The sequence below is a fragment of the Sparus aurata genome, chromosome 13, assembly GCF_900880675.1.
Source record: "Sparus aurata chromosome 13, fSpaAur1.1, whole genome shotgun sequence".
NCBI lineage: Eukaryota > Metazoa > Chordata > Actinopteri > Spariformes > Sparidae > Sparus > Sparus aurata.
Window position 1 is genome coordinate 35,163,169 of NC_044199.1, and position 25,247 is coordinate 35,188,415.

Consider the following 25,247-nt stretch of genomic DNA (forward strand, 5'->3'; position numbering starts at 1 on the left):
ATGTCCCAACATCAAGTTAATGTCCTGATATCTCGTTAATACCCCAACGTCTCGTTAATGTCCTGACGTCTCATTAATGTCCCAACATTGAGTTAATGTCCCGATGTCTCGTTAATGTCTCAACATCAAGTTAATGTCTCAACATCAAGTTAATGTCCTGATATCTCATTAATGTCCTGAAGCCTCATTAATGTCCTGATATCTCGTTAATACCCCAACGTCTCGTTAATGTCCCAACATCGAGTTAATGTCTCGATGTTTCGTTAATGTCCTGAAGCCTCGTTAATGTCCTGATATCTCGTTAATACCCCAACGTCTCGTTAATGTCCTGAAGCCTCGTTAATGTCCCAACATCAAGTTAATATCCTGATATCTCGTTAATACCCCAACGTCTCGTTAATGTCCTGACGTCTCATTAATGTCCCAACATTGAGTTAATGTCCCGATGTCTCGTTAATGTCTCAACATCAAGTTAATGTCTCAACATCAAGTTAATGTCCTGATATCTCATTAATGTCCTGAAGCCTCATTAATGTCCTGATATCTCGTTAATACCCCAACGTCTCGTTAATGTCCCAACATCGAGTTAATGTCTCGATGTTTCGTTAATGTCCTGAAGCCTCGTTAATGTCCTGATATCTCGTTAATACCCCAACGTCTCGTTAATGTCCTGAAGCCTCGTTAATGTCCCAACATCAAGTTAATATCCTGATATCTCGTTAATACCCCAACGTCTCGTTAATGTCCCAACATCGAGTTAATGTCTCGATGTTTCGTTAATGTCCTGAAGCCTCGTTAATGTCCTGATATCTCGTTAATACCCCAACGTCTCATTAATGTCCTGAAGCCTCGTTAATGTCCCAACATCAAGTTAATGTCCTGATATCTCGTTAATACCCCAACGTCTCGTTAATGTCCTGACGTCTCATTAATGTCCCAACATTGAGTTAATGTCCCGATGTCTCGTTAATGTCTCAACATCAAGTTAATGTCTCAACATCAAGTTTATGTGTCAACATCAAGTTAATGTCTCGATGTCTCATTAATGTCTCAACATCAAGTTAATGTCCCGATGTCTCGTTAATGTCTCAACATCAAGTTAATGTCCTGATATCTCATTAATGTCCTGAAGCCTCGTTAATGTCCTGATATCTCGTTAATACCCCAACGTCTCGTTAATGTCCTGAAGCCTCGTTAATGTCCCAACATCAAGTTAATGTCCTGATATCTCGTTAATGTCCTGATATCTCGTTAATGTCTCAACATCAAGTTAATGTCTCGATGTCTCATTAATGTCCTGACGTCTCAGTAATGTTCCAAAGTCTCGTTAATGTCCCGACTTCTCGTGACAAATCAGTGGTTATGCTGCGACTAACACAGCTTGAAAAGACACGTCAGTAATGTCCCCATGTTAACGATACAAACATGTAGTTGTGTCGTCACTAACGCGGCTGGAAGATGAGATGAAATCAAAAGAGTGAATGTGTAAAACTCGCCTGTTCTTTCCTTCCAGCTCTTCACACAGTCAATCTTTGTTCTGCAGCCCGATCAGGAGAATCATTCTATAAAACGTCACTTCATAGAAACCACGATGATCGTGGTGCTTTGTGGTGAGCTGCCTGTTTCTGTTTTGAGTCAAGGATTTCTCTGGAGGTGAATGTGATGAGTTCTGACTGAATGTTGGTGGGTTCACAGGTCGTGATGGAGCTTTTGAATGGACTGAACTGAATGTGACGTTCTTACAGCATCACAACAGCATCGACACATCTTTGCATACTTGAGACCGACACTCTGTAAAAGATTTTAAGTTCGACCTTGTGAGAGAAGAATAACTAAACTGATGTTTTCTGGCGTTTTTATTCAGACAGTCGATGTGAACACGAGCAGTGTGGAGGACAAGTTTGATCAAATTTACCAGCAATTTCTGCTGGCAGCACAGAAAATATGAAATCCATGAGTTCAGAGATTTTCAGACTTCTCTGTCTGAAAGCGACGGCGACACAAACATGGCGGCTGATCAGAAGTGTTGAACTCTGTGATTCATGTGACTTGTAATCAATGTCCTGCTCAAGAAACGTTCCCCTCCGGACGTCTGTGTCACCGCGAAGCCTCGAGCAGTCGTTTAGTGAAGAGCGGTCGATGTGCAGGCTTTAAAACGAGCTCCATGCAGCGACTCACAACAGCTGAGAGTTTCCTCAGCACATAAATCATTACACACAGCGGGAGCAACATATTTCACACAATGAAAGACGGCGCTGTGAACATTTTGTCATCTTTCAACAATCACATCAGCTGATCCATCTCTCGCTTCAACACACGTCTGCCTGATGTTTGTCAGGACTCACACATCTGAACAGATTCATCTCTCAGTCCGTCTCAACGTACAGACGAGAACACTTTGTTTTAGAGAAACTCAGCAGCCTGTAATTAAAGACCTGGACGCAGCACTGACAGTTATCACATTCATTTATTTCTGTCTTTGCCAAGAATTAAGTAATTAACAATTCTTTGCAGAAAATTGGGTAATTATTGCCTTTCTATAAAGGAGCCACTTGAAATCCAGTGAAACCTATCATCTTTTTGTGAGAGTCACAGAAATGAGGTTGCACAGCGTGAGTAGAATCTGAGTCTGCTCTCGAAAAGCAACTCCACTTTATTATCCTCCTGTAGAGTCACAGCGCTGCTGCATCTCACTGTGCCGAGCCCCACAGCGATCCAGATGGCCCGGTCCAACACAGTGTTACAAACCGCCTCATAGAGTCCGACTGTCACCCCGAGATAAACAGCCAACAGCACCGTCAGCTCAGCACTAATGTTGTGGAGGAGTTCATGGCTTTGTTCATTTACACCTGAAGAAATCCTGCAAGAACACCTCAGCTTGTCTCTCTAATGTCACTGTGAGCATAATTACATCTGATTATTAACCAGTTACAGCAACACACTCACTAGAATAAAGCTCAGTTCATGTTTCATGTGTTTGCTCTGGTCAGGTTCAGGAACAAATGGCACCTGACTGTTGTTAGAAAACGTCTGGTTCTAGCTCACAGCACCTGGTTCTGTCCCTGCAGACACATCATCGTCCTGATGCCTCCTCACTAATATCTGGATCTGTCGCCTCAGACAAGGCAGGAAAATGTCCTGATGTCTTCCTGTCATCCTGTCCACCTCCTGAGACGAGACGGCTATAATGTGATGTAATGTGCAACATGTTATTGTATGTGATGTGAACATGATGCGACACGTGTGGTAGAAACGTCGATGTGTTAATATGACAAACATTCCAGTCTGATGACGGCAGCAGAGGAAGAGGACAGATGATTAGGGACTAATTAAAGACATTCCAGGTTCAATCATAACCTTGTTGGAAAAACCCTTCAGTCTTCTAATCATCTCTGTTCCCTGAGACGAACCTCGTGTTGTTCCTGCTTCTGAATCTCTGCCCACATCTCTCAGCTTTCACCGACTCAGCGAGGTTTGATTCTCTGCTCATTGACGGTTGTTTCTCTCAGCTGGAGACACAATCGACAAATGAGATCTTTGTAGGTTAAGAATAGAGACATCTTTGTCCCGTCAGAGCCAGAATCAATCTTCCTCCTGAAGAACAAGAAGAGCGACTCAGCTGAACGGGTGAACTGAAATAACTTCTCTGTGTTCGGCACATTTCTTTATGCTCACATTAAGTGCTGCGAGCAGTTTGGACTGAGAGAGATGTGAACACAACGCTTTGGGATCAACCGTGTGATGACAGCATCCTCAGGCCGAGCTGCTCGTGGAGTCGCACTGAACTACCGGTCTCATGTTTTCTTCCAGCTCAACTCACAGAACAGAAACCATCTGTGGCCGGCCTCCGGGCCGAGGTTAAGTCATGGAGAGTATTCATAGAGGACCGGTTGGGTCAGAGGTGAAGATCAGTTCAGGCTGAGCACAAACTGATGGGACACAAAATGAGGAAACAGTCCAGAGGCCAGAATCTGATGTTTCTGCAAACACGGACATGTTCTGATTTCTAATCGTCATCGATCATCATGTGGACATTTGTACTTTACAGGTCTCTTACATGTTTAAGAGTTACAGCCACTGACTGAAACAGTGGTTAACATTTGTAAGAGTGACACCGCTGGACATTTTTAATTGGATGTCAGGATGTTTTCCAGCTGAGTTTGTGGAGACAGAACCAGAACCTGATATCTTTAATGAGTTGTCGGGACATCTGGCAGTCAGGATCGTTAGCTGGACTGTTGCCAAGCCAGAAACCACAGTTTAAGATTTCAACATTTGTTTTATATAAATATTCTCTAGAGACATCAAAAACAATTTCCAGTGTTTTAAACCATAACAAGTGGTTCTGATGCTTAAACCGAACCGGGCTATGAACACATGTACAACATAAATGTCACAACATGAAAGAGAAAATTAAACTAAAGAAAGGTAAAGTTTCAACAGAACCGACATCGCCAACATTTATTCCAGGACCTGGAATAAATCTGCCGTGCATGTTTAATAAGAACAAACGGTTACTACTGGATCAGCGCACACATCCACTGGACCTCAGCCAGATCTCTTTGGATGTGTTTACGAGGAGGAGCAGCGTGGAGGAGGAGGTGTTACAGCAGCACCATCACAAACACATAATCTAATACGGTCCGTGCTGCTCGTATTAATATCAGTGTGAGTAAACGACATGATTCTGGTACCAACGACAGACCCGGCTGTTTACGTTTGTAGAATCCTGACAACAGGAAGTCCGTCTTCCCTTGGCATTTTGAAAGGACAAAGGATGACATCATGTCATTAATAGTCCCCGTTCAATGAGACGCGCTCGCCTCTGAGTTTAAAGACAGGCTGGTTAATTGAAGGCGGGTGAGGAGGTCGACCCGTCCATCAGGAGAAGGTCACCGTCAGACGGTTTAACCAACCAGCGGTACCAGAAGACCTGGAGGAGAACCCATCAGACTTCACGTCCGTCTCTCGGCTGCATCCTCACTATGTGGACGCTTCACACCAGATTGTAGAGGCACTTTATTTTTCAGCCTGACTTTCATCCAACTACTCATTTCCACTGATTTACCCTCCCACTGTCGTCCAGAATGTTCCAGGCCCAAATGGATTTTCCCCGGCCGCCCCCTGCCTCTGATTACAAGTTTATTGTGCTGTTGATGTTGATGGCTGCTGGTTTTACAGATGCACTGAGCGTGTGGAGAAGATGAGAACACACAAACTATATGAGTCACTCTACTGCAAAACAAATATTATACCAGATCAGATGGAGCTCATCACACTCCACAATAGATGCAATGTACACATTTCATGTTGTGACACCGCTGGTGCTGCTCTGGTGAGGATCAGAACATCAAGCTGTGGTTCAGAACATCTGGTTTTATTACCTCGATCTGTCCTGATGTCATTAAACATCTGCTGCGTCGTCGCACCATGTTCAGTTGTGTTGCCTCGTCCTGTCTGTATTTCTTTCTGTTGCCATGAAACGTCTCATCGAGAACATCGGCTTCATCTGCAGCCTCGTCACAGTACACAGCTGGACGCTAAATCTTTGTTGCCACACAGGTCCTGTTAACAAAGTGGTTTTAACGCTTGTGACCGTGACGTGACTCGTGTTGTACCGATGTTAGTATGAATGTACCCAACATATAGTTCTGGTGCTGGTGCTGTTAGTTTCCCTGTTGATTCTGATGACATGTGAGAACAGGATGATGACTCTCTCTCTCTGTCTGTCTCTCTGCAGCTACGTTGGGGACGTTGGACTTCAGTCTGCTGTACGACCAGGAGAACAATGCACTGCACTGCACCATTAACAAAGCCAAGGTGAGCCGCCATGATGACGACTATGATGACGTTAATCAGCAACGATTGTTTCTTTACATAAAGAGAAAGTGTGAATAAATCAGCTCAAACACACTGAAAGAACCAACACCTGACAGACAACATGCAGCACGTGTTCGTCACACTTCAGCTGTTGTGGCCTTATTAATAGTTACAGTCATTATTTATTATCGACAGCACAGACAGCAGGTCAATAAACCAATGACAGTCAATCAATATGTTTTCAAATTCAATAATACGCTGGGTACAGATGAATATTGTAGCAGCAGCCCACTCTCGTATCAGCCTCCACACTCTGGCTGAGGAACAACTCAACACGTCCCACCACAGACAGCAGCTTCTATTTCCATCTCAGAGCACATTAATCATTTCTCAAGCATATTGACGACAAACGGACAATAACAATAACCAACCAATAACCGACTGTGTGTCTGATACAGCAGCGTGACAACAGAGAGGCTGATGTGACCAGCGGGAGAGAGATGAGAGGTGGTGGAGACCAAAACAGAGCTCACACTGACGGAGACTTTTAACAACTGTCACTAAAGAGGCTTCAATGGTGCCTTCAACTGTCAGTCACTGAACTCGTTAACTTATCTATAACCAATAACACTGATCACAAGTCAGGTTCAGACATGTTTCAGTGGTTTCAAGAGCGTTGAGAGTCAGCAACACGTCTCCACCAAATCACTTTACACTTCAGACATCGACGTCCATGTTGCTTCAGTACGAACAGACATGTTCAACAACATCAGAAGAACGATCAGAACAATCAGAACAACGATCAGAACGCAGGACAGCAGAACAAAGATGGAGGTTATTGGATGACTTATGATTAATTTCCTGTGTTCTGTGGATCTCTGATTACGTCGCCCTCTGATTGGTGCTGATTTGCTGCTGTGTCTCCTCCATATTGACCTCAGTACAGACTCCTGACACACTCACACTAATTCATCCAATCAGATCTCTCGTCCCGTTGATCTGCTGTCAGTCAACTCTACGTTCCCTGGAGCAGGTCGACCTCAGCACCACATGACAGCTGCAACTATACTCAGTCAATCAATTCACTGATCAAGAGTTTAATACCCACATGTGAAGACTTTTTATTGACTGAACCATCAGTTATTCATAAAATAATCAGCAGATTCATCAATAATGAAAACAATGGTTAGTAGCCTGATCGGAGCCCTGAAGCGTTCAAAACTCACAAAGATAACTGTGATGTTCATGATGTCACTGTTAATGGCAGTAGTGTTGTCACTGCCCTCTTGTCTTACAGCCAATCACATGCCTCTAAATCTATACCGCTACCAGATTTAGCCCGTTAGCTCCTGTTAGCTACTATTAGCTCCTGTTATCTCCTGTTAGCTATTATTAGCTCCTGTTATCACCTGTTAGCTCCTGTTAGCTACTAGTACTTCCTGTTAGCTTCTGTTAGCTACTAGTACTTCCTGTTAGCTCCTGTTAGCTACTAGTAGTTCCTGTTAGCTACCAGTACTTCCTGTTAGCTTCTGTTAGCTACTAGTAGTTCCTGTTAGCTCCTGTTAGCTCGAGCAAAATCAATCTGAAATAATGTTTACATTCTGGCTGTTAGAGTCAAAAAAACATCCCTGTTTATTTATTTAGCTCAACACGGCTGCACATCCCTGCTGAAAAAAATAGACCAGCACGATTTTCATGCTGGTCTATGCTGGTTAGTGCTGGTTTGGTGCTGGTTTAGCTGGTGGACCAGCATGAAGAAGCTGGTCCACCAGCAAGGTCCCATAGTCTTGCTGGTGATGTTGCTTAGAAAGCTGGTCACCAGCATCCAATCACCAGCATGGGAAGTTCCCTGCCCATGCTGTCAGGATCACCTGTGCCTGAGTCCTGTTCAATCAGCATCTTGATTTGCCACACCTGTCGGCTGGACGGCTTATTTTATTGGATTTTAACAAATGTGTGCTCAACATGTGAAAGAAGAAATTATTTTGTGTACATACAAAGGAAAAACTTTATAAAATTGTTAACTTTAACTTGTGAGAGAAATGGAAGCAACAAACAAAGTGTTGCATTTATAGTGCAGTTTGTTTCGGTGCCCTCAAATGAGCCAATAATCTTGCAGGTTGGAAGCTTGTATTCAATAAACTTGGTGTTCTGTGACGACATCACTGACTCTGTGCCCTGTATTCACTCATCCTCATACTCTGCAATATGAAATAAGTTGTTGATGCTGGTCACCAGCATACCAGCACCAAAACACAACATATGCTGGTCTATGCTGGTTTTTCCAGCAGGGATGCTACGTACATAGCTAACAGCTAATCAACTTAGCATCAAAGAGAAGCACTAGTGTTAGCAGTGTGGGCTAACTCCTGCTGTGTGGAGCAGAGGTCTGTTTGTGGACACTGACGGAGGTTTCGTCTCCACCCACTCATCCATCAGGTGAACTCAGACTTTCTTCTTTCAGTCATCACTTTTAGCTGGGTCAACTTCTCTGCTCACATCAAACTAGTTTACACATTCTCTAAATCCTAAGTATATTGTTTTATTGGTTCAGATGAATTGGATCAACACCAGCAGAACCGGAGCAGCTGAAACACTCAGATCGATGCTGTTTACAGGCTTCACACACATTCATGAATAAAACATGTTGGATATTGGAGGCGAGCAGTAATAACAGAATCTTTAATAACAACTGATCCTGATCCAGTAAGCGGTCCGTCCGCTCTGATTGGCTCTCAGTCTGCTGTGAAAGCTCGGCTGTCGTCAGCAGATTGGACTCTTCTGTCCGGATGCTGTGGAGGACAGTGGGCATCAGACCAGCTGCTGCCGGCGGTGCTGTTGGACCAGAGTGGGCATCGGGCCAGCCGGCTGTGATTTATGATGGTGATTTTCTCTATGGTTCTGCTCGCGGACTTCAGCTGCTGCCCAGCCAACCCAACAAAAAACATTTTCTCTCTACAACACTGTATAAACCCGCTGGACTTCATGCCTGTGCTGAATCACTTTCCTCTGTGTTTCCACGCTGTAGCAGCTTCAGCAGGAACAATTAAGCATTTCTCTGATTGGATCAGAAGAAACTGGGGACATTTAAACACTTGACTCAGTTCTACGTCTGATATCTGTGTGCTGAGCTGTTCAGACTGACAGATGGGTTTTACAGAACCATCTGATACCGCTGTGCTGCTGTTGTTCCTGGAACATCGGTGCTACCAACTAATCACGTTTTTGTAAAGTTGAAGCTTTGCGATTCGATAAAGACCCAAAACACACACAGGAGAAGTTAAAGGAGGTTCATGCTGGTGGTTTATTACACCAAACTATTTTTATAAAACAACACTGTGTTTATGTTTCCTGAGCTTCAGCAAACAGCAGAAGTAAACCAGGGAACACGTGGAGTCAGTGTAATAAATAATACATGAACAGAACAACATGGTGGACGATGACATTCTTTAAATAATCAAATGGCCCAGAATAACTTTTATCCTGATGTTCCTGGAACAAGACGAACATGAAGATATCAGATGAAGCTCACTCCGTCATCATCATCATCATCATCATCATCATCATAAAACTAAACGGCGTGTGTTGAAGGAAAGTGACAAAAGGTCAGCAGACAACATGACTTCAGCCAACCAACAATGTTAGAAGAGTCCACAGACGCTGAAGTGAATTTAGACTTTCAAAAGGTTTTATCAAATAATAATGTGTCCTACAGGAGCTTTAAATCCAACATGGGCTGAACGATACAAAGAGAGCAAAGCTCAGCGAATCCGAAGAAGAAACTAGAAGAATGATTGAGTATTTATCAGCTCAGTGTTCGAGCAACATGACTTCACTGAACCTGAAGCTGTTTTCATCCATTATGTCATCAAGTCGTCGACACTGAAGCAGCCGGAGAATCTCTGCTGCTTGAAATCCAACGTTCACTCGTCTCTCTGTCTGAAGAGACCAGGACAGCTGTTATTAAACCCGTCTCTTATGGAAACTGATGAAAAGCCTGTTGTGTTTGTTGAACAGAGTTCTGACAGGACGGACCTCGTCTCACTAAAAGCTTCAGACCTTCGACCCAACAACTCACTACCTGCTGTTCTTTTGGGTCTCAGGCGGTCGTCTCTGTGTGCTTTCAACATTTAATGCAACACCACAGAAGACAAACTGAACAACCTGTTAAACCTAAGAGCTGTAAGATCAACGAGGGCACGTTTAATTGATTGTTCAGTGAGTGGTGACATTCCTCTTCAGGGTCGGAGTGAAATTCTGTTGAATTTGTGGTGATATTATAAAATGATTTCAGTTTGTTTGTGACAGAGCCGTTCTTCATTCTCTTCAGCTAGCATCACATGTGGAGTGCCTCAGGGATCCATCTCAGGACCTTTACTCTTTTCAGATTCATTCAGAAGTTCGAACTTTTTTATTCTATGTTGCAGACACTCATCTGTAATGTAAAGAGCCGTTCAGACTGTCATGACTCCCAAACCGATCACCGCAATAAGATTCTGCAGCCACAGATATGAAGAAACGTTACGTTTCATTAGGCTGAACTGACAGTTTTACACTGTGAAGACTGTTTATGGTCTGGTTGGGTTTGGATTTAGGTTTAGGTTTGAGTTTAGGTTTATGTTAGAAAAACACCATGTTTGGTTTAGAGCACCTGGTTCTGTTGCTGGAAATGTCCTGACGTCTCATCAGAATGATGCAGTTCTGAACATGGCAGGAGAAGTCCAGAACATGTGGTTCTGTTGCCACAAACATGGCTGGAAACAACATGGTGCAGCACAATGACTGTTTATCATCGCTGTGAGTCCTGACCTCCACCCACTCACATTCTTAAGTTGACCACATATTTTCTTTACACTCAGGTAAATGTGAGCTTGTTGTCGTCCTGCAGCTCCTCCCTCCACACACACAGCTTCCTGTCTGTCTGTCTGTGTGAGTGAATCAGAGGCTGTCTCACTTTTCAATTTCACATCTGAGACCTGTTTATTCGGACGCCCACACCTCCACCTACCTCCACCCTCTGCTGCTGCAGACTGCTGCAGACTCAGACTGGCCTCTACTGCTCAGGACGCCCACACACTGATGTGGGAGCACACACGCACACACACACACACACACACACACACACTGGCTGTGTGTGTGTGTGTGTGTGTGTGTGTGTGTGTGTGTCTGGTTTTACATAGAGCGACTGGTCTTTATCTGTGATCCATCAACATCTGAACAGTGGAGAGAAGATTTATGCTCATTGTTGCACTCGTCAGATTTCAGCTCTGATATGGATCAAAGATGTTCCCCTGATGGAGCGATCGGCTCACTGAAGATCAATAATGATTAATATCTGAACAGTTCTTCTGCTGTGGGCCTTTTTATTCACACAGTGTGTTCAGTGAATGTGCGTCAGCAGCTGGAGGTCAGCGCAGGTCGACAGCACACACACAAGATGAATATGAGGACTGTGACCAGAGCACGAGACAAGCTGTGGTTAGCATAGCGTAGCATGGAGACTGCAGCGGGTAGAGGCTGCAGCAGGTAGAGACTGCAGCAGTTAGAGACTGCAGCAGGTAGAAACTGCAGCGGGTGGAGACTGCAGCAGGTAGAGAATGCAGCAGTTAGAGACTGCAGCAGTTAGAGACTGCAGCAGGTAGAGACTGCAGCAGGTAGAAACTGCAGCAGTTAGAGACTGCAGCAGGTAGAGACTGCAGCAGTTAGAGACTGCAGCTGGTAGAGACTGCAGCTGGTAGAAACTGCAGCGGGTGGAGACTGCAGCAGGTAGAGACTGCAGCAGTTAGAGGCTGCGGCAGGTAGAGGCTGCGGCGGGTAGAGGCTGCGGCGGGTAGAGGCTGCAGCGGGTAGAGGCTGCAGCAGTTAGAGACTGCAGCAGGTAGAGAATGCAGCAGTTAGAGACTGCAGCAGTTAGAGACTGCGGCGGGTATAGGCTGCGGCGGGTAGAGACTGACGCCTGCTGCTGTCACACGTCACATTCTGATGAAACTAAAGCTTCAAAGATTTCAGTCAGTGAACCTCTAAACCTCCACAGTGAGGCTCACCTGCTTCACCTGCTTCACCTGCTTCACCTGCACACAGACGGATGTGAGCGTGTTTGAATGTTTCAAAGTGCATCAGATAAACGTCTGGCTGATGGAGCGGATGGACTCAGACAGACTGAGTGTTTCTGATCTGTTGAATTAATTCTGCTTTCATTATTTAGATTTTGATTTCCATCTGTTGTTCTAACGATTTATTGTGTTTCTCCTGCTGTATAAACAGGTTTAACTGAGTTTCTTCCTCTTTAATGTCCCATGATGAATCTGTTCTCTGTCTCCTCCTCTTCCTCACTCTCTGCATGCTCTCATCGTCTGTGTGTGTCGCTGCTTTGTGTGTGACGGGATGTAAATCAGCTTCCTGTCCCCAGATACAAGAAGGTAAGCTGCAGAGCTCAAACCCAAACTGTCCCGTCTAGACCCGGTGACCCTGATCCAACCAGCACCGACCCTCAGTTCAGCTCCTCTCAGCTCCTCTCAGCTCCTCCTCCTCCTCATGTAATGTGATTACTAAGTCCTCATCTGGTTGAACAGTTCTGATTGTTAGAAGTAATTAGACACTAAGACAAGTCAGTTAATTAAAAGCCAACACTTGACAACAGAGAGTGTAACGAGATGTAGTGATCAGCTCCACCAGTGTGCTGATTCATTACAGGTAACTCATCATCAATCAGAGCTGTTCAGGTCGTTAGTCCTAATTAGTCTTTGTCATGACTGTCTGTGGTGAACCGTCTCCCCTGTCTTCTGTCTACATGAGCACCTTTACACTTTACCAGAGAGCCTTTAAATAAATCTACACTCTGAGCTGCCTGTTTCTCTCCTGCTGCTGCTGGAAGAGTTCGTCTTTCTGTTCTTTGTTGTGCATCAGGAAACAGGAAACAGGAACATCTTCATCACACAGGAGAGGAGTCTTGAAGGGATGCTGCAGGCTAACGCTGAGCTAGCTGCAGGCTAACGCTGAGCTAGCTATGTCAGCTCTGAAGTGTAAATGATGAGACGAGGGAGACTTCAGCTGCAGTCTGCTCAGTTTGTTGTGATGCTGATGAACTCTGCTGTTACTGACGGTTTTCACATAGTCGCTGTGCTGAACATCTCACGCTAACTCTTCTGCGTTGAGCCGCTGAAGCTGAAACATGCAGCAGCCACACAGTGACATCACACTCATCACTGCAGTCATCAGCTCTCTGCTGTTTTCACCTGATCGATGAGCGTTATCGATGACATAACTGGCACTGACACGTATGTGTCCAGCGGTGACCCGGTGACACCGGCCCACCTCCACCTCGCTCCTCCTCCAGCCTCTCCATCATCAGAGCTGACATCCCTCAGTGATGAAGAGGACCCATCCCTCCCTCCATCACTGCAGGATGGCCTGGAGTCACCTCCACATTTAACCCCTCCTTTCACCTGACAGCTCCCTCTGGATCACATCGATTCATCCGTCCAGTTTTCTGCTGCTCCTGCTGATGGATGCTCCTCCAGCTGCAGGTTAGCAGGGCCGTCAGATATGCTAATGAAGACACATGCCCTGACTGATGAAGAGGCTGAGAGCTCTGTGGAAACAAGCAGCCGTGTGGGATGTTCAGCTTCACCATCGTCAGCATGTTTTACATCAGGAAATGTAACATGAGCCCTAACTCTGAGGTGGTTGTTGGTTCTGTCTGTGCTACAGAGGTGAGCAGTCATGAATCTTAATGAACATTTAACATCGACTCCTCCAGCTGAGCGCAGCGTATGAATCATCATTATCAGTGGCAGATCAGTGGATTTCTGCTCGCTGACAACTGAACCTCCTCCGTCATCTCATCCGTCAGCAGCCAGTCAGAAAGTTCTACTGAAAGTCTCCACAGAAGCATCATGAAGCAACGACTCACTTCCTTCACTTCAGGTCAGATTTTCATACATTAAAACACCGCCGAAAGGCAAAGCTCTCGATTTACCGGTCAATCTACATTCCTACCCTCACCTATGGTCATGAACTTTGGGTTGTGACCGAAAGAATAAGATCCCGGATACAAGCGGCTGAAATGAGTTTCCTCCGCAGGGTGGCGGGGCGCTCCCTTAGAGATAGGGTGAGGAGCTCTGTCACCCGGGAGGAGCTCGGAGTAGAGCCGCTGCTCCTCCACATCGAGAGGAGCCAGCTGAGGTGTTTCGGGCATCTGTATCGGATGCCCTCCGGATGCCTTCCTTGGGAGGTGTTCCTGGCATGCCCCGCCTGGGGAGACCCCGAGGAAGACCCAGGACACGCTTGAGGGACTAGAGCTGCAGGAAGTGTCCGGGGAGAGGGAAGTCTGGGTGTCCCTGCTCAGACAGCTGCCCCAGCGACCCGGCCCGGATAAGCAGAAGAAGATGGATGGATGGATGGAAAACATTCAACATGATCTCACCCATGAAGCGAGAACAGATCCACGTCCACTCAGTCCTCACCTGCAGCACAGCACCCTGCAGATCACAACCTTCAACTTTCTAAACTCTAAATCTCCTCTCTGAACACGAGACAGATCCACACAGAAACATTATGAGTCAGTGCTGAGCAGCTTCCTGCTGATGACATCACAGACGTCAGGGACCAGCTGGTGTTGAACCAGAGAAACGTGCAAAATAAATGTCAGAAATTTCATTTCTGACATGTCTGTGGTCACTGTGAGCTCACACAGAGCAGCTTGGTCCTTTATGATCAACTCATCTGACATTCTGACCACCAACAGAACCACCATGTAGTCTGAGTCTGGTCCACTTCACGGTGCTGCGGCACAGTCGCCTCTCCTCTGGTCGTCATTAACGCTGAGCGTGAAACAGACGCAGACCTACAGAGCAGTACCTCTGGTCGTCACAGGGGGCAGTGTGGTGTCGTAGACATGGTTCATGTCCACATGAGGACACCAGCACGTGTGAGGGCGGTGACGTCATGTTGAAGTGGACTGAAGTTCTTTCGTACGTGAAGCATGAATGAGTCCACGCCTGCAGCTCGCTCCTCCAACGACACTGATTGGTTGAACCGCTGTGGTTTGACTGTAGTCCAGCTCTCCTGAACACACAGCAGCTGTGTGTGTGTGTGTGTGTGTGTGTGTGAGAGAGAGTGTGCATGTGTGTGTGTGTGTGGATACAGTCCTCAGTAATTATGATCAACAGTATTCACAGTGAACTCGAGCAATCAGCGGCCGTCCAGCCGTCCGGTCTTCAATCAGCGCTCGGGGAGCCGGTGAGGCGACAATAGAGGAAGATGAAGAGTGATGAATGTCCAATCAGCTCTCACGGTGTCGTCTCAGTAACTTTGTTGTTGTGTGGGAAACACGTACATGTGAAGTGTACAACACAAGGAAATCAATGACGGAGGCGTTCAGATGTTCCTGCCTGTTCCAGCACTTCAGAGCCGTTTACAGCCGGCTGGATGTCTGAGGTGGAGTTCAGCCGGTGCTGCTGGTGCTGGTGCTGGTGCTACTGGTGCTGTTGGTGCTGCTGGTGCTGCTGGTGCTGGTGCTGGTGAGCTCCGATCAGAGAGGAGGAAATAAGAAACCAGATTGAGGAGAAAGCGTCACGGCTGGAACACAGATTGGGTTGCAAAGTGAATGTTGACGCCTCATTTTCAGCTCCTAGTGGCTCCGACTCACTTGTCCACCAACACATATGAAATATATAAGCAGCCTCCAGCTCATCTGTCAGAGCTGCACTGTGTCACACTTTCCTTCAGACAGGAACTCTTTCAAAATAAAAGACCCATCCCCAGGCTCAGCTCGGCCCTCTGGCAGCTCACCACTCCATGAGAACGCATTTCAGCCGACGCTCGTTTTCCTCAAAGTCTCAGAGTGAAGTCGTCGCTCAGTCACAACCTTTGAAGCCTGTGGCGGTTTTTAACGACACAGTCTGGAGTCACTCGCTGCTCCCACATTCATCCTTTGTCTGTTTATCTTCCCGCATGATTCATGATTTAATGATGACGAGCAGACTCATATTAAACAGTGATAATGTCTCCTCACTGAACACTGTGGTCCACATGCTGCCAGTGTGTCCAGCACCAGTTCACCCTTAAATCACCAGCTGCTCCAGTGTGTCGTGTGAAGAGAAGGAAGGGTTCCAGTCAGCTGGTGGCCGGGCCGGGCCGGGCCGGGCCGGGTCAACAGTCAAGTCAGTTAGTATGTTAGTGGTTTTGGAGCCCAAACAACATTAATAACCATCCACAAGTCTTAATATGTGAACTGCCTGTCAGCAGGTCTAACACAACAAATACTGAACCACACAACGTCGTCTGACCCACATCTGTCCAATTATCAGTGTGAAATACTAGAAACACTGAGGAACATGTTCTGAGCTGTCCTCTCTCTTGTCCTCCAGTCCTGTTGAGCTGAAGTCTCAGTGTGTGACAGACCTGATCCGTCTGTTTCCTCTCGTTGTCTCTTCTGTCTGAAGCTTTCAGGAGCTGTCAGAGATCAAACCGTGTCTCAGTGAGACCACACTGTGGACCGAGCAGAGGACATCAGAACACACTGTGGACCGAGCAGAGGACATCAGAACACACTGTGGACCGAGCAGAGGACATCAGAACACACTGTGGACCGAGCAGAGGACATCAGAACACACTGTGGACTGGACCCACAGTTGTCTCAGCAGAGCCACAGCTGAAAGTGTCTCTGCTGCCAGTGATTTGTGCTGAGTGCCGCTCGGAGCCCACTGCCGCTAATAATGATAATTGTGGCTGAGAGACGTCTTTTTGTTTTGTTTTTCCCTTTTTGCTCCATTAAAGAAAAAAACCATAAAGACGGGGAACAATTAAAATAATGGCAGCAGGCCCGTCTGTCTTCTGTGTGGAGGCAGTTTTCAGTGAAGTAAAATCTTTGTTGTGTGTCTGAGGAGAAATTCATCTCTGTGCTGAGAGTAGAAAACCTCAGAGCCTCTTTATCACTCTGATGTCTCACGGGCCTGCAGCAGAACTCAGTCCAGTTACTGTACTGTGATACACGCTGGTTCTGAGGGTCCAAACACAACATCTCCACAAAGACAACCACATTCAGAAAGAAAAAAGAATTCACATGACAAAATGTCCTGTTTGTTTTCTAAAGTGTAGATTTCTGTTTGAAATTTGACATTCTATGAGGCCATTTGCTTTTTTCACATGAAAATGTATCACATTTCTCACCAGAGTCGTTTTTAGAACTGGTCTTTATCATCTGTTCTTCAAATAATCCAATCAGAGCCCTGTGTGGCCCGTCCAGGCTGCAGTGTGAGTCATTGATCTGTGGGTGTGCTCACACGACACTGACAGCAACACTGATGATCACATATTATTGATTACATTCATTCGTCACCGCGGTTCTTCTGCTGCTGACGCTCACAAACACTCGACACTTCATGAAGCATGTTTCCTTCCTGAGACTGGAGCCCGGCTGAGTGCTGACACCAGGCCACTGGGTCTCCCTGAAGGTCTCTGAGTACAGTCAGGACCTCATACTCAGACAGCCAGGAACACATCCTCAGACAGTCAAGACCTCATCCTCAGACAGTCAGGACCTCATCCTCAGACAGTCAGGACCTCATCCTCAGACAATCAGGACCTCATCCTCAGACAGCCAGGACCTCATCCTCAGACAGTCAGACAGTCAGGACCTCATCCTCAGACAGTCAGGACCTCATCCTCAGACAGTCAGGACCTCATCCTCAGACAGTCAGGACCTCATCCTCAGACAGTCAGGACCTCATCCTCAGACAGTCAGGACCTCATCCTCAGACAGTCAGGACCTCATCCTCAGATAATCAGGACCTCATTCTCAGACAGTCAGGACCTCATCCTCAGACAATCAGGACCTCATCCTCAGACAGCCAGGAACACATCCTCAGACAGTCAGGACCTCATCCTCAGACAATCAGGACCTCATCCTCAGACAATCAGGACCTCATCCTCAGATAATCAGGACCTCATTCTCAGACAGTCAGGACCTCATCCTCAGACAATCAGGACCTCATCCTCAGACAATCAGGACCTCATTCTCAAACAATCAGGACCTCATCCTCAGACAATCAGGACCTCATCCTCAGACAGTCAGGACCTCATCCTCAGACAGTCAGGACCACATCCTCAGACAATCAGGACCTCATTCTCAGACAATCAGGACCTTATCCTCAGACAATCAGGACCTCATCCTCAGACAGTCAGGACCACATCCTCAGACAGTCAGGACCACATCCTCAGACAATCAGGACCTCATTCTCAGACAGTCAGGACCTCATCCTCAGACAGTCAGGACCTCATCCTCAGACAGTCAGGACCTCATCCTCAGACAATCAGGACCTCATTCTCAGACAGCCAGGACCACATCCTCAGACAGTCAGGACCTCATTCTCAGACAGTCAGGACCACATCCTCAGACAATCAGGACCTCATTCTCAGACAGCCAGGACCACATCCTCAGACAATCAGGACCTCATCCTCAGACAGTCAGGACCTCATCCTCAGACAATCAGGACCTCATTCTCAGACAGCCAGGACCACATCCTCAGACAGTCAGGACCTCATCCTCAGACAATCAGGACCACATCTTCAGACAGCCAGGACCTCATTCTCAGACAATCAGGACCTCATTCTCAGACAGCCAGGACCTCATCCTCAGACAGTCAGGACCTCATTCTCAGACATTCAGGACCACATCCTCAGACAGTCAGGAACTCATCCTCAGACAGCCAGGACCTCATTCTCAGACAATCAGGACCTCATTCTCAGACAGCCAGGACCACATCCTCAGACAGTCAGGACCTCATCCTCAGACAATCAGGACCACATCTTCAGACAGCCAGGACCTCATTCTCAGACAATCAGGACCTCATTCTCAGACAGCCAGGACCTCATCCTCAGACAGTCAGGACCTCATTCTCAGACAATCAGGACCTCATCCTCAGACAGTCAGGACCTCATCCTCAGACAGCCAGGACCTCATCCTCAGACAGTCAGGACCTCATTCTCAGACAATCAGGACCTCATCCTCAGACAATCAGGACCTCATTCTCAGACAGCCAGGACCACATCCTCAGACAGTCAGGACCTCATCCTCAGACAGCCAGGACAACATCCTCAGACAGTCAGGACCTCATCCTCAGACAGTCAGGACCTCATCCTCAGACAGCCAGGACCACATCCTCAGACAGTCAGGACCTCATTCTCAGACAATCAGGACCTCATCCTCAGACAGTCAGGACCTCATTCTCAGACAATCAGGACCTCATCCTCAGACAGTCAGGACCTCATTCTCAGACAGCCAGGACCATATCCTCAGACAATCAGGACCTCATCCTCAGACAATCAGGACCTCATCCTCAGACAGTCAGGACCGCATCCTCAGACAGTCAGGACCTCATCCTCAGACAGTCAGGACCACATCCCCACTCCTCTGTGGGATTATTGAGGTACTGCAGATTTATTGGCGCTGGTTTATTGTCTGAGGAAAACATCTACGCAACTGGAGCTGCTGTTATTAAAGCTGCTCGGAATGGATCAGCACCACTGTGATCTGAGCCTGAGAGCAGAACTGCATCCTGCTGCATCATGAGACAGAGGAAGTGAACGCAGAGCAGAACTGAGCCTTCACACCTTTTACTCTCATTTGAATCTCTCTTGAACTTCATATTTTACATTTCAAAGTGCAACTAAAGGAATAACACAGAGACTGACTGACTGACTGACTGACTGAACTCTTGTAGAGATATTGATTGCCACACATCTTGTGTTCTCTTAGAAGGACCAGAACCAGTTTCACCAGTCGTACGCTGTGTGAGATGTGACATAAAGATTCTTGCTCTTCTTCCCACCCACAGCACCAGCTTTGGACTGTGATGGTAGGGCTAGCTGTTGGCGTGCTAACATGCTAACAGAAACACTTAGTCGTTAGTTGTCATTTTGAGGATGAGCCTGGAAGAGAAACGAGGAGCTGCACGTCCTCTCAGTCTGATGTCTGAAGCTGCAGGTGACTCCTGACCTCACCTCTGAAAACGGATCATCTGCTGAATGAAACATCCAGTGTTTTTAGAGTTCGACTTCATCAGTCCAGACAACAAACCTTGAGCTGACTCTGATCAAATGCTGATTCAGGTTTACTTTGATCTTGTTTCCCTGCTGAAAAAAAACAGCAGCGACCAGCACCAAAACACAACATATGCTGGTTTTGATGGTGACCAGTCACTAGCAAGACCAGCATATGTTGTGTTTTGGTGCTGGTCTCTGCTGTGCTTTTCAGCAGGGTTATGATTAACGAGCATCATGTTTTCATATTGATCATTAACATACACATTAACATGAACAAACAGCACAGTTAGTATCAGTTTGAGTGACTGTCAGCTTTTTAAAGGAAGGATCCCGTCTGCTGACAGAGACGTCTCCTCTTCGCTCTGTGAGCTCATTGATCTGCTGCTCAGAGGACGAATCATCTCTTCAGTCTCACGTCTCCGGCTGACTGAGCGTCTCAAACACACACTGATTCAAAGAGGACTGTTCTGTCGACCCGACTGTTGACTGATTCTGAGGAACTCTGGAGACAAGTTAGAACTTGTTAATGGACCTCACATTATGAGCTGCTCTGAGTCCATCGATCCAAACGTCCAGAACAAAACCAGAACATCACTGAGTAAAAAAAGTGGATAGGGTGCACGTGACGTGATGCACAAGTTTCTGAGGTGGGCAGTGCCAGTCCTGACTCCACCTAATCAAAACCAGGCAAAGGGGTGGAGCGTGGGTGGAGCTCTCCTGACTTCCTGTCTCTCTCTCTCCTGACTTCCTGTTTTCTGCCCGGACTTCCTGTTTGCTCCCCTGACTTTCTGTTTTCTCCCTTGACTTCCTGTTCTCTGCCCGGACTTCCTGTTTGCTCCCCTGACTTTCTGTTTTCTCCCTTGACTTCCTGTTTTCTCCCTTGACTTCCTGTTTTCTCCCCTGACTTCCTGTTGTCTCCCCTGACTTCCTGTTTGCTCCCCTGACTTCCTGTCTCCCCCTCCAGCTGTCACTCAGTAAAACAGAAGTCCAGAGGAGAATGATGTGATGTGAATGTTGAAGGTCTCCTGAAGATGGGTTCTGGTTCTTGTTTGGTCCAAAGATGTGAAGACGTTGGACTGTTGATGTCTCATGTCTTTAGGATTTTGTCGTCTTCACTCATCCTGATGTTGTGTTTCATTCACAGGGACTCAAGCCGATGGACTACAACGGGCTGTCTGACCCTTACGTCAAACTGCACCTGCTGCCAGGAGCCAGTAAGGTGAGCTCATCAACAGTCAGTCTGTTCTGGATCAGTTCTGGATCAGTTCTGGACCTTTTCACATATCATGAAACATGTTTTCCTCTGACAGCAGCACTCACAACATTTCTTCCATCGTGTTCACCAGGGTGTGTAGAGTCCGTGTGGACGGTTCTGATATCGGGCGGATCCAAACATTTCAGACGGGTCAGATGTGAGGTTTAAAGGCAGAGAATGTAACAAACTGCCACCTGTAATTCAAACTCAGAACAGACAGGGGGCAGCGTAGTAACCACTAACTGCTGCAAACTGTAGCTGCTGTTAGCTTGTTAGCTCAGTTAGCCGTGCAGCTAGCAGTATGAACTAGAGGTTTGGAGCACCAGAAGAAAGTTGATCCACGAGCTGTCGTTGATGACTCAGAGAGGAACATGACAGCAGAACTACAGTCCATCAGAACCACTGTGACACAATACACAACAACAATTCAACACAACTAACCAACAACTAACGACCAAAGTGTAACATCAAAATGACACAACAGGTTACGGATGATTTCAAAATAAAAGACATAAAAGGCTACTGTCCACTGAACCTCTAGAGGGCTTTTAATTTAAAAACAGGAAGTGTGGACAGTGTAATGTAACAGGACAAACTGGAGTGACGGATCAGAACGAGGCTTCACACTGCGAACTACAAAAACAGCGTGTGAAGCAAACTAGCTGCTGTGCAGCGACTCGGACTGACGAAGTTCTGGTACCACAGAACAACACATGAGCACGGCACAGCCTGTGGAGCTAGCAGCTATCTCCACGATCCCGCTAACTTCTCTCCACCTGACGACTGCTGGCACACATCAGACCAGTGGAAGCTTGTACACCAGACCAGAACCAGAGACCGAGGAACACTGTTTTACTTATAGCATTGCTAACTGTTGGGCTTAGTCAAGTTAACACTTTGGCCCAACTATCAGATGTACTGCCACAAACATTGACCCAGACATTCAGAACCTCGCGACTCTGTTCTTTGGCTTCTACAGAACAGCAGAACCAGCCGTTTGTCTCGGTGTCAGCACAGACTTCTCTCTGAATATCAAACACCGGGCAGTTTAAAGAGTAAAGAGTGACCCGCCGTAAATTATCACTGGGCTACACGGTGAATCATCCTCCTGTTACAGATCCATCGGGCCCGACTACACACATCACTGCAGCTCAGTGTCGAGAGCAGCTGAACAATCAGAGTTCAGATCAAACGAATAAATGATACGAGTTTGAAAAGGTTACAGAAGAAAGAGACGTGAGTCAGGTGGCCGGATAATCACAGCTTTAGCTTCAATAAGCTGCTTCATTCAAAGCATCTCGATCAGATATAATGAAGGATTCAAACCTTCGAGGCCTCGAGGCCGACGCACCAGAACTAAAGGATCCATTAACTTTTATACAACAAATCACCCCGATCATATCATCCATCTTTGAATTAGACATGACCAGACAGAGGAGAGCTGTAAACTGCAGGTCAGTACATGTGATGAAGAGGAGAGGGAGGAGGAGGAAGATGAAGATGATGATGAGGATTATCTGAAAGATGGCTCTCTGTTCCCAAAGGAACTGTTCAACTTACTGGGAAAAACACTTTATATAACCAGTGTGTTAAGATATGGTTAGCCTAGCTTAGCATGAAGACTGGAGGCAGCTAGTTGTTTCTGTCCTGGTTCAGAGTCAGTGTTCAGACACGATGCAGCTTTATGTTTCTGTAGCTTAAGTCTTCAGCTTCATGCTGTGACGGCTCTGAGTCGATGCTCTGGTCAGGTGGGACCAACCCCTGGTCACGTGTTAGAAGAACACCAGGTTCTGTTCACCAGGTTCTGTCTCCACAAACACCTCTGAAAAAAATATCCCACCTTCTCGTCAGTAACATCCTACAACTCATTACAAATATTCAGTTTTGTCAGAAGTATCCAGTTAAAACATCCAGCAGCTTCAGGTGTAATACTGGAACACAGTCTCAAACAGTGGTCTCTGGCTTCACACTCAGTTGAGACGAGTTAAAGACGAGTTCAGGCAGAAAACACGAGTCATGAAACAGTTTGAAAGAGACGAGACTGAAGAAAGAAGCCACAGAGCAGCTCAGAGCCTTCTGAATAACCACTGATTGCTGCTTCTCCATGTGTAGTTCTGATTGTAGGGACTGAAAGCACACCTGGACCTGATGACATCAGAGGTCCAGATGGATCAGAGCCTGGCAGCAGATCAGAAACTGTTCACTTCTTTATAAACAGCAGTGTTCTGACTGACATGAAGCCAGTGGAAAGATCTAAGAACTGGAGGGATGTGATCCACTCTTCTGGTTCTGGGACCGGAGCAGCAGCGTTCTGACATGAACGTGAACGTGAACATGATACGGAACATGTAGAAATGTTGATAGGATGAGTTTGATGCTACAGATCTGACAGGATCATAACGGAGCTCTGCTTCATGTTCAGATTAAACACGTGAAATAAAACATTTATTTTGAGCTTTACAGCATTTTAATGTTCCAGTTTGTCAACATGGAGCCGGTACCAGGTCCAGTGTGTATTTATGGGTCACAGCAGACAAACACGTGTGTTGTTGTTGTGCCACTGCAACGAGTGTGAGAAGATATTTCTGACGAGACATCGGGTCAGCTGGACCAGATGTTCTGATGAGATGTTAAACAACAAACATGATGTCTTCTAACCAGCAGCAGTGTTTCAGTGGCTGAAGCTGTGACAGAAGATGGACAGATGATGATATCCAGCGTGTTGTGATCTTATGTTCCAACATGTTGAGTGTCATCACGTCTGACAGCACTATAACACTGACGTCTTCATGTGTCCTCTCAGTAACACTCTCTGTTGTGACTCTACTTGTTTCCCAGAAATGTAAAATGGACTAATTAGTGCGAGTGCACAGATCGAGTTGTGATTATTACCATGAGAATGTGTAATTAGCCATTCAGAGAGCATTACACCCGGCGGCCCGACGACTGTAATGAAACAATGGGGTAATAACTGTCACAGAACACACGGAGCCGACCCATAAAACAGACCAGCCGTCTGCTCGGCTCTGAGCCGGGCGGCTCCATCACTCCACCAACTGTACGTATCATCTGTGATCACATCCTTCCAACACTGGAGCAGATTGTTGCGTATATTCATCACGCCCCGAGGATCACTCTCATCATTTGGCTCCTGCAGAAGAATCAGTGTGTTTTTACTGAAGGAAGCTGCAGGTTTGTATTTACACAGCAGAAAACACACTGCTGCAGCTGAGTGAGCTGCAGAGAGGAGCAGCAGCAGGAACACTACACAACCTACTGTACAGCTTCCTCTGACAGGACAAAAACACTGACACGTAATTACATCAGCGCAGCAAATCCTCACTTCATTTGACACTTAATGTCTTTAGAACCAGATAACTGTTGTTGGACCACAGAGCTGAAGGTGTTCTGACAGGATTAAAGGAGCACGCCATGGTTCTGTTGAGCTGCATGATGTCCGTGATGACGGCATGTTAGCTGAACATGCTGCTAGCTGAACATGCTGCTAGCTGAACATGCTGCTAGCTGAACATGCTGCTAGCTGAACATGCTGCTAGCTGAACATGCTGCTAGCTGAACATGCTGCTAGCTGAACATGCTGCTAACTGCTGGTTGTCAGCAGGTTGTCAGTGTTTTGTGGCGTCTCGTCTGCAGTATTAGACGTTACTGACCACATCATCATTTAAAGGCTTCCACTTTCTCATTTCTGTGACGGCTGAAGGTTGGCGCTCACTTCTTGTTATCTACAATGTTGAGTTTGCTCCATCTTCAAAAGATTGAAGCTTAATAAAAATGTTATTTTAAAACTTCCTGAACAGTTGTTTTTTCTTCACTGGTGAAAAGTTCGATCTCTCAGCAAAAGCTGCAGTGTTTCTGACTCCATCTGTCTCTACAGAGTGTGACGCAGACTCTCTTTCCGAGTGCATGACGGGCTTTTCCATTCTTTTATGTGTCCTGCTCTGGTGGCTATCACTGCTAATGTCATCTTCTTTCAGAGAGCAGCAGAACGGGCCTGTGTTTCTGAGGGACTGTCATGGATTATTTGACTGGTTAGTGAAATAAAACTCTCCCTGAGGCTGCTGGTTTCCAGGGATTTGTCTGCTGTCTCAGCCCTTATAAAACAGGA

The 25,247-nt window shown here is 46.4% G+C and overlaps 1 protein-coding gene across 1 annotated transcript in view; it reads left to right on the forward strand.

Moving 5' to 3' along the window:
- doc2b (double C2-like domains, beta) overlaps nt 1-25,247 on the forward strand; it is a 94,324-nt gene that overhangs the window by 48,294 nt on the left and 20,783 nt on the right. Inside the window, exons 2-3 of the mRNA XM_030437051.1 lie at nt 5,741-5,820; nt 21,011-21,085. Of these exons, the coding sequence (XP_030292911.1) occupies nt 5,741-5,820; nt 21,011-21,085 (155 nt within the window). The remainder of the gene's footprint in view (nt 1-5,740; nt 5,821-21,010; nt 21,086-25,247) is intronic.